Source organism: Coregonus clupeaformis, chromosome 25, assembly GCF_020615455.1.
Source record: "Coregonus clupeaformis isolate EN_2021a chromosome 25, ASM2061545v1, whole genome shotgun sequence".
In the NCBI taxonomy this organism is placed as follows: Eukaryota; Metazoa; Chordata; class Actinopteri; order Salmoniformes; family Salmonidae; genus Coregonus; species Coregonus clupeaformis.
This window is the reverse complement of record NC_059216.1, coordinates 9,702,350-9,713,161: the sequence shown is the minus strand read 5'-3', so window position 1 is coordinate 9,713,161 and position 10,812 is coordinate 9,702,350. Positions and strand designations below refer to the sequence as shown.

Sequence of the window (10,812 nt, the reverse complement as noted above, 5' to 3'; positions counted from 1 at the left end):
CAGTGAGAGAGAATAAAATAACTGATTGAAGGGCTGACAGCCAAGTGGGAACCTTAATCACACCACATTTAACATACACATACATTTAAAAAAGGCTAAATTATTCCCAGGTTTGTCTATGGGCCTACATACACTATATTGGGAAAGCAGCTGTGTAATCATTACTCCAAACTGTGGCCAATTAGACAGGTTCAGCAAACAGGGAGGGAACTACCTGAATCTGTCCAATAGAAACACTCGTTTTCGTTGCGAAACAGAGCATTTTGCAACTGCTTGAAGTAATGATTACACACTAGCTGGGTAAACTGGCGTTACCCACAATTCTTCGTTGGCACATTGTTGTTATTTTGAATAATGACGTAGCCAGAAAAGGTGAGGGCAAGTTTGTCTGTCTAGCTAATGTTTTTTGCGCATTTATATTTATAGGAAGCTAATGTAAGCTTGCAATTATCACGATACATATCTCTCTTACAGTTATCAGCCAGTAAATCCGGCATTGCAGTTAGCATTTGCTGCTGTCTGCTAGCCGCGTCAGCTGTTAGCAGCAGTAGCACAGCTGACAAAGAGCTCGAGACAGCAGTAGAATGTGGAAGGATAGCTAACGTTACAGATGATGAGCACATATAACGTTGTTTGTAATAACACTTCCTCGAACTAACTTACTGTACTAGCTAGCTTGCTAATGCTGCAATCACCTACGTGTCAGTGTTGATATACTTTCTAAGAAGTCATATTCTGATCTCATGAGGCTGGTTTTGCTATCCTTTTCATCTTGGTTTTTTTAACCCAAACGGAGCCCCGGTTCCTTTCCTGAACTATGACCAGAAACTGTGTTGGGGATTCAATAACCTCGTCCCCAGGCTAGAATTGCCGAGAGAGAGAGAGAGAGAGAGAGAGTCGGCTGGTGGACGATATTGGGGATTCATAAATGCGCTCAATGTTCAATAGGCATACTGGATTATTGTTGTCTACCTACTAGTGTTCAACGTGTTTAGTGCATTCGATTTCAAAATATAAATCTTAATTGCTTCAAATACAGAATGAATAATCTATTTTTGATCACTTTTTTAGGTTTATCCTATTCTCATAGTAGATTGGATCTTTCACTGCTTCACTCTAAAATACTATTTTAAAAGAGAATCATAGTTCACATTTTTAATAGCATGTTAAGGCTTCTTGTATACTTTTATGCAGGAGGCAATCATAACGTGATACAGTTCTCATCAGCTAGAAAGCCAATGCAAGAACAGATTAACTCAAAGCAAATGACTTGTACTTTAAATGAGCACACATCTACAATCACAAACAACATCAGCTGCTTTTATTGACTCATCATGCCTTGCCACACTGCATTTGCTGACTTCACAGGTTTGGCTGCTGTTTCATCAGTTTGGTCAACTGATTCTGATTTCCTCATCAGAGACACACTGACTGATTGACTGTGTGCAGTACACTAGCACTACTGTAGAATAATATGTATCTGGCACAGTTTTCTGTAGCCTAATTGAGACCATTTGTATCCTGAAAGGCTGGGTTTCATTGAAGGGAAGCATAGTCTAGTGAGTTTAACTAGCCTACATGTTTTAATTGACATCATGTGACATTGTATGAGAGGGCAACACAAGTCATGGGACTGCAGACACAGCAGTAGATTACCGGTATCCATGTCCTACTGTGTGCATTTCACCTCTCCTTTTCCCTCAGGACTGTGCAGGAGTAGACCAGACAGAGCAAAGATGGTGTCTGTTGTTGGTGCTGTGTTCGTTGCGCTGAGCTTGGCACCCCTGCTAGTGCTTGGTGTTCCTCCCATTGGAACCCAGCCTGAGCAGGTGCACATTTCCTATCCAGGTAGGTCTTTGGTCTGTTTCCATGAATCTTGAATATAAAAAAAAATATACAGTACCAGTCAAAAGTTTGGACACACCTACTCATTCAAGGGTTTTTCTTTATTTTTACTATTTTTTACATTGTAGAATGATAGTGAAGACATCAAAACTATGAAATAACACATGGAATCATGTAGTAACCAAAAACGTGTTAAACAAATCAAAATATATTTGATATTCTTCAAATAGCCACCCTTTGCCTTGATGACAGCTTTGCACACTCTTGGCATTCTCTCATCCAGCTTCACCTGGAATGTTTTTCCAACAGTCTTGAAGGAGTTCCCACATATGCTGAGCACTTGTTGGCTTCTTTTCCTTCACTCCGCCGTCCGACTCATCCCAAACCATCTCAATTGGGTTGAGGTCGGGGGATTGTGGAGGCCAGGTCATATGATGCAGCACTCCATCAGTCTCCTTCTTGGTAAATAGCCCTTACACAGCCTGGAGGTGTGTTGGGTCATTGTCCTGTTGAAAAACAAATAAGCCTAAACCAGATGGGATGGCGTATCGCTGCAGAATGCTGTGGTAGCCATGCTGGTTAAGTGTGCCTTGAATTCTAAATAAATCACAGACAGTGTCAACAGCAAAGCACCATAACACCTCCTCCATGCTTTACGGTGGGAACTACACATGCGGAGATCATCCGTTCACCCACACCGCGTCTCACAAAGACACAATGGTTTGAACAAAAAATCTCAAATTTGGACTCCAGACCAAAGGACACATTTCCACCGGTCTAATGTCCATTGCTCATGTTTCTTTGCTCAAGCAGGTCTCTTCTTCTTACTGGTGTCCTTTAGTAGTGGTTTCTTTGCAGCAATTTGACCATGAAGGCCTGATTCACACAGTCCCCTCTGAACAGTTGATGTTGAGATGTGTCTGTTACTTGAACTCTGTGAAGCATTTATTTGGGCTGCAATTTCTGAGGCTGATAACTAATGAACTTATCCTCTGCAGCAGAGGTAACTCTGGGTCTTCCATTCCTGTGGCGGTCCTCATGAGAGCCAGTTTCATCATAGCGCTTGATTGTTTTTGCGACTGCACTTGAAGAAACTTTCAAAGTTCTTGAAATGTTCTGTATTGACTGACCTTCATGTCTTAAAGTAATGATGGACTGTTGTTTCTCTTTGCTTATTTGAGCTGTTCTTGCCGTAATATGGACTTGGTCTTTTACCAAATAGGGCTATCTTCTGTATACCCACCCTACCTTGTCACAACGCAACTGATTGGCTCAAACGCATTAAGGAAAGAAAGAAATTCCACCAATTAACTTTCAACAAGGAACACCTTTCAATTGAAATGCATTCCAGGTGACTACCTCATGAAGCTGGTTGAGAGAATGCCAAGAGTGTGCAAAGCTGTCATCAAGGCAAAGGGTGGCTACTTTGAAGAATCTCAAATTTAAAATATATTGATTCCATATGTATTATTTCATAGTTTTGTTTTCTTCACTATTATTCTACAATGTAGAAAATAGTGAAAATAAAGAAAAACCCTTGAATGAGTAGGTGTGTCCAAACTTTTGACTGGTAGTGTATATATGTCCAGGCTTTAACCTGGGGGGAGGTGTATGGATGTGGTATGTAGACACGCGAGCAACTGCTGCCCCTCATGATGAGTTCAGATTTGTTTGTGTCCCCCATACAAAGTTGCCCATTCCTGGTCTAAAGGCTTGATTCTGTCGACAAACTCGAGTCACGGTTCATTCAGATCAAATGGTCAAGAGACCGGAGAGTGAAGGGCAGTGCCTGTTGCGCACCGCACATCACCCACCTTGAATCTGAGCAGAGGCAATCAGCATTTTAAAACTATTTAACCATAAACGTAGTTGATTAAAACCTGGACGTTTTATGCCATTTTATGAAGCATGTCTTACCTTGTTTCAAAGTAGCCTAGCCAAAATACGACCATAGACATTTTGAGGAAATTATTTTATAAACATTGAAATCAGCATTTCTCATGTTCTGTTGGTTTTCAAATCAACTTTATTTTATTGTCCAGCAGCCAAAGGCATAATCCTAGTCATATTAGTAACCCTTACTAGTTGATGCTTCTTTAGATCTCCCCTCTTTCTTAGTTTTTGAACTGATATTTTCATCTATGTCACATGAAAGCACTTGTGCGTGTGGTACGCTTTTGAAAACAGTGTTTTCCCACTAACTGCATTTTGGAACATTTGCACGTAGCTTACAACTACCGTATTTTCCGCACTATAAGGCACACCGGATTATAAGGCGCACCTTCAATGAATGGCCTATTTTAGAACTGTTTTCATATATAGGGCGCACCGGATTATAAGGCGCATAGAATAGAAGATACTGTAGTCAAACAAATTGACTGGGGTTGCGTTATGCATCCACTAGATGGAGCTGTGCTAAAAGGAATGTCAACAAAACAGTCAGATAAAGTCAAACTTTATTAAGCGTTCTGACAACTCCGTTCACTCCCATGGTAATGTTGTTCAAACGTTAATGTGCATATTAACAATATCTCCCAGCCTTGCTCACTCTTCTCCCAAACGTGGAGGGGAACCTTTCCCTGATTCAGTAAACACGTAGTAAAAGAAACAGTCTGATACCACTAAATCAAACGTTAGTGCATAACTCAACATTGTTCAGTTACATATAACACGTAAAGCTCACTTTTTCAGTTCATTCCCCATCCACGAACCCCTCGAATTCTTCTTCTTCAGTGTCCGAATTGAACAGTTGGGCGACTACGGCATCCAACCTGCCCGGTCTCCCGAGTGGCGCAGTGGTCTAAGGCTGTGCCACTAGAGATCCTGGTTCGAATCCAGGCTCTGTCGTAGCCGGCCGTGACCGGGAGACCCATGGGGCGGCGCGCAATTGGCCCAGCGTCGTCCAGGGTAGGGGAGGGAATGGCCGGCAGGGATGTAGCTCAGTTGATAGAGCATGGCGTTTGCAACGCCAGGGTTGTGGGTTCGATTCCCACATGGGGTATGAAAAAATATATATAATAATAATGTATGCACTAACTGTAAGTCGCTCTGGATAAGAGCGTCTGCTAAATGACTAAAATGTAAATGTAAATGTCATTATCCGAGTCAGTGTCGCTGCTGTTGCCTGGCAGTTCAGAGATTATTCCTGCCTTCGTGAAAGCTTTGACCACAGTTGAGACCGATATATCAGCCCAGGCATCCACGATCCATTGGCAGATAGTGGCGTAAGTCGCCCGGCGCTGTCTCCCCGTCTTGGTGAACGTGTGTTCGCCTTCTGTCATCCACTGCTCCCACGCAGCTCGCAGTCTAGCTTTGAACGCCCTGTTGACACTAATATCTAGCGGCTGGAGTTCTTTAGTTAACCCACCCGGAATGACGGCAAGCTCCGAATTAGTTTGCTTCACTTGTTTTTTGACAGCATCGGTGATATGGGCGCGCATTGAGTCGTAGATCAATAGGGACGGAGCTGTGTGGAAAAAGCCACCCGGTCTCTTGACGTAAATTTCTCTCAGCCACTCACTCATCTTTTCCTCATCCATCCATCCCTTCGGGCTAGCTTTGATGACGACGCCGGCTGGAAAGTTCTCTTTTGGCAAGGTCTTCCTCTTGAAAATAATCATGGGTGGAAGTTTCTGGCCATTAGCCTGGCAGGCGAGAACTACAGTGAAGGATGACTTCTCATTCCCTGTGGTGCGTACAGACACCGTGACTGGTCCCCGTTTTCTCCACAGTGCGGTTCACGGGAATATCAAAGGTGAGTGGAACCTCGTCCATGTTGGTGATGTGCTCTGGCCGGATCTTCTTTTTCAGTGATCTTCTTTTTTGCAGTATGCGCGGAAAGTGACCAGCTTTTCTTGGTAATCTTTTGGCAGTTGCTGCGAGACGGTAGTTCGTGTGCGGATGGAGAGATTACGTCTTTTCATAAAACGAAAGCACCAAGAAGGACCGCCTCGAAATTCATCGATTGTCATGTCCCGTGCTAGCGCTGTTGCCTTCATTCGAATAGTGACTGTAGAGACGCTTCTACTTGCTGCTCTCTGTTCAACAACCCACTGTTCGAGTTTGTCCTCTAACTGTGGCCATCTCGCTTTGTTCCCTCGGAAACTCTGTTTAGTCTTCTTTACTTGGCGCAGGTCATCTTCTTGCTTCCTCCACTTCCGTACCATTGATTCATTAATGTTGAATTCTCTCGCTGCTGCTCTATTCCCATATTTTACTGCATGACCGACAGCCTTGAGCTTGAACTCTGCGTCGTAAGCGTGTCTCTTGAAAGGTGCCATTTTGGGGTCTTTATACACACACAAGTGGTGTGGGACTGTGAGTAAGCACAGTACCGGTGTGTACTGGCTACCGTAATGCTGCAAGTGGTGCGGCTTTGTAGTTTACCAGTCGTACTGAAACATTTCATTATTATTAAATTGTTTTTATTGGTTTTTCATACTGAAACATTTTGACAGAGCACCTTGAGCGCCGTGTACAACCAGTATGGATCAACCAATTAACCAATTGATCCATATATAAGGCGCTACGGATTATAAGGCGCACTGTCGTTTTTTGAGAAAATTAAAGGCTTTTAAGTGCGCCTTATAGTGCGGAAAATACGGTATGTGCACATTGTTGAGCTTATAATATGAAGAAATAAAACATTATCAACATTTTAAGCTAAATGGTCTGATCTGTTGCATCAGCCTCATTACTTTAAAAAAAAAGTAATCTGCAGTGCTTGTATGAATTTTGGATCTGTCGTCCCAGAACTGTCCCAGAGTCTGTTTTGAACCGTATACATATTTTGTATCATCCCAGGGGCAACGGAACACCCTTAATTTCGAGCCCAGGAGATAATTATTTTATAAAGACATAACGTTTCTCCCAGCTTACGTAAGTGGATCAGTAAGTATCCAGGGCAGTAACTCTCTCCAGGTGGGCAGGGTGAGCAGCCTGATCTGGCTGGATAACTATGGCGCTTTTCTCCCCAGGGTTCCCTGGCTCTATGGAGATCACCTGGACCACCTTCAATGAGACGGAGGAGAGCACCGTGGAGTACGGCCTGTGGGGCGGACGGCTGTTTGAGCTGACCGCCAAGGGCAACGCTACTTTGTTTGTGGATGGAGGATCAGAGGGGAGGAAGATGTACATCCACAGGGTCACTCTCACTGACCTGAGATCTGCCTCTGTTTATGGTAGGTTTCCATGTTAATAGAACTAGCATGATGGATTTAGGCTATGTCTGTTGCCTGTCACATTCGGTCTATGGCCTGTCATCATCATAGTATTTATAGGACAAGGTTTTCTTCCCGGTGTTGACTGCAGTGTACCACTGTGGCAGTGAGGCTGGCTGGAGTGATGTGTTCTCCTTTACTGCTCTGAATGAGAGCACTAGCTGGAGTCCCAGGTTTGCCATCTATGGGGACATGGGCAATGAGAACCCTCAGTCTCTGGCCAGACTGCAAAAGGAGACCCAGGTCGGGACGTATGATGTCATCCTACACGTCGGTAAGTGGTTAAACTCCCAACTGATTGTCTTAAGTGAATAACCTTATCAATGTCGACAGTTGTTGATCCAAACTACAGAATAACTTGAATCACAGTGGTACAGTTGAAGTCGGAAGTTTACATACACTTAGGTTGGATTCATTAAAACTTGTTTTTCAACCACTCCACAAATTTCTTGTTAACAAACTATAGTTTTGGCAAGTCGTTTAGGACATCTACTTTGTGCATGACACAAGTAATTTTTCCAACAATTGTTTACACACAGATTATTTCACTTATAATTAACTGTATCACAATTCCAGTGGGTCAGAAGTTTACATACACTAAGTTGAATGTGCCTTTAAACAGCTTGGAAATTCCAGAAAATTATGTCATGGCTTTAGAAGCTTCTGATAGGCTAATTGACATAATTTGAGTCAATTGGAGGTGTACCTGTGGATGTATTTCAAGGCCTACCTTCAAACTCAGTGCCTCTTTGCTTGACATCATGGGAAAATCAAAATAAATCAGCCAAGACCTCAGGAAAAAAAGTGTAGACCTCCACAAGTCTGGTTTATCCTTGGGAGCAATTTCCAAATGCCTGAAAGTACCACGTTCATCTGTACAAACAATAGTATGAAAGTATAAACACCATGGGACCACGCAGCCGTCATACCGCTCAGGAAGGAGACGCGTTCTGTCTCCTAGAGATGAACATACTTTGGTGAGAAAAGTGCAAATCAATCCCAGAACAACAGCAAAGGACCTTGTGAAGATGCTGGAGGAAACGGGTACAAAAGTATCTATATCCACAGTAAAACGAGTCCTATATCGACATAACCTGAAAGGCCGCTCAGCAATGAAGAAGCCACTGCTCCGAAACCGCCATAAAAAAGCCAGACTACGGTTTGCAACTGCACATGGGGACAAAGATCGTACTTTTTGGAGAAATGTCCTCTGGTCTGATGAAACAAAAATAGAACTGTTTGGCCATAATGACCATCGTTATGTTTGGAGGAAAAAGGGGAATCTTGCAAGCCGAAGAACACCATCCCAACAGTGAAGCACGGGGGTGGCAGCATCATGCTGTGGGGGTGCTTTGCTGCAGGAGGGACTGGTGCACTTCAGAAAATAGATGGCATCATGAGGAAGGAAAATGATGTGGATATATTGAATCAACATCTCAATACATCAGTCAGGAAGTTAAAGCTTGGTTGCAAATGGGTCTTCCAAATAGACAATGACCCTAAGCATACTTCCAAAGTTGTGGCAAAATGGCTTAAGGACAACAAAGTCAAGGTATTGGAGTGGCCATCACAAAGCCCTGACCTCAATCCTACAGAAAATGTGTGGGCAGAACTGAAAAGGCGTGTGCGAGCAAGGAGGCTTACAAACCTGACTCAGTTACACCAGCTCTGTCAGGAGGAATGGGCCAAAATTTACCCAATTTATTGTGGGAAGCTTGTGGAAGGCTACCCGAAACGTTTGACCTAAGTTAAACAATTGAAAGGCAATGCTATCAAATACTAATTGAGTGTATGTAAACTTCTGACCCACTGGGAATGTGATGAATGAAGTAAAATATAAAATAAAACTATTATTCTGACATTTCACATTCTTAAAATAAAGTGGTGATCCTAACTGACCTAAAACAGGGAATTTTTACTTGGATTTAATGTCAGGAATTGTAAAAAACAGAGTTTAATTTTATTTGGCTAAGGTGTATGTAAACTTCCGACTTCAACTGTATATAATTGTGGTTTACTTTGGGTGAAATATGGAGCACACGTTGGAGAAATGATGCATGACCAATATGTGGTTTTGTGTTTTCTAGGGGACTTTGCATATGACATGCATGAGGTAAAATATATCTAAATATTTTTGTTTTCTGTACACACACATGTCCATCACTGGCAGTTGGTAGAATGATACACATATCATTTATGTTAAGGACTTTCTCATGAGATTTCCATGAAGTTAAACTATGGGCATAAGGGGGTACACTCAAAGCTTATGGTACCCTCAGGGTAAGATATGAAATTAGACTATGTCATCATGAGCCTAGACCTCTTAAGCCCACCTGGGTGTCTGGCTAGATCCATGATGACAGATGAGATATAGCCACTCTAACCCTGCTCAGTCTTATCCCTAGCGTCCCATTACTATTCATCAGCAGATCATGCCTGGGCCATGGTTAAGACACGCTGCTGTAATGAACTGCATAGCTGTGAAATGCCTTAATCATGTGCTGAAAGACTGGAATTAGGGGCATAACACTGAAGTAACCAATGAAGTACAGCAGCAGGGCTCTATTCAGCCGAGACAACTAGCTAATGTAGACAGAGGCCATGTTTCCCTGAACCTAACTGGCCAGTCTCACTGCGCCCTTCATAAATACTATGACATATATTAATCACCAATGGCATACATCAGCGGCTGCCGTTTCCCTAAAATTAATTAGCAATGTTGGTCATGTTGTTCCATTTATACTTTTCTCAAATATGTAGAAAAATGCTGGACATTATGAGCAGACAACCATAAAAATTAATCGCCGCAATTCATGCTGAGTTTGAGCTGGAATGTCTAACTGTGTCTAAATGTCTAACTGTTCCGTGGCTTCCTTGATATTATAAATATAAATTCTTTCTGAAAGCTCATTAAGGGCAATGGGAAGATTACCATGCCATCCACCACAGTGTGTTCATAAGCTCAATTGCCACCATTAGAATAGTTGTGAAATCAATGGTTCTAGTTTCATTGGGGTTTCGTTTGGTATGCAAATAGTTCATTCCTGAAGCTGTCTGGAAAATGTATTTACAGAACTTTGGCTTTAGATCATTTAATGTGCTTTTTACTTTGATCCTGTCAGCCTTATTATATCAGGCTTCATTAGCACTAAAACTGTGTTATGCTGTGGTAAATGACTAAATCAAATTGTTTCAGGACAACGGCAGGATTGGAGATGAGTTCATGCGTCAGATCCAGTCCATAGCTGCCTATGTGCCCTATATGACCTGTCCTGGGAACCACGAGGCTGAATAGTGAGTAGGACCTTATCATGACCCCCTTTACTTAATTCTCTCTCTCTCTCTCTCTCTGTCTCTCTGTCTCTCTGTCTCTCTGTCTCTCTGTCTCTCTGTCTCTCTGTCTCTCTGTCTCTCTGTCTCTCTGTCTCTCTGTCTCTCTGTGTCTCTGTGTCTCTGTGTCTCTGTGTCTCTGTGTCTCTGTCTGTCATGAGTAGAACTGTATGACCCCCCCCTTTAATTATTTACTTCTCTCTGTTCCTCTCTCTCTTTCACACCCACGCACCTGCACACAAACACACAGGCACCAGTCATTTAGTGTTAAACTGATTATTTAAAACTGACAGTGTTATGAATAGTTTATAATCTTCATAAACAGTGAGTCAACATGGTAGCAGTCTGCTTTCTTTCTGCTCCCCATTAGCCAATGTTTTCTGCTCCTGGTACATATTTTGGTGCATTCTGTACAGGT

At 42.6% G+C, this 10,812-nt stretch overlaps 1 protein-coding gene across 1 annotated transcript in view; it reads left to right on the top strand.

The window, feature by feature from the left end:
- The first annotated feature begins 267 nt into the window (after positions 1–267).
- acp7 (acid phosphatase 7, tartrate resistant (putative)) overlaps positions 268–10,812 on the top strand; it is a 33,568-nt gene continuing 23,023 nt past the window's right edge. Inside the window, exons 1-6 of the mRNA XM_041847605.2 lie at positions 268–372; positions 1,705–1,848; positions 6,822–7,025; positions 7,156–7,338; positions 9,152–9,177; positions 10,261–10,358. Coding sequence (XP_041703539.1) covers positions 1,737–1,848; positions 6,822–7,025; positions 7,156–7,338; positions 9,152–9,177; positions 10,261–10,358 — 623 coding nt within the window. The 5' untranslated portion in view covers positions 268–372; positions 1,705–1,736. The remainder of the gene's footprint in view (positions 373–1,704; positions 1,849–6,821; positions 7,026–7,155; positions 7,339–9,151; positions 9,178–10,260; positions 10,359–10,812) is intronic.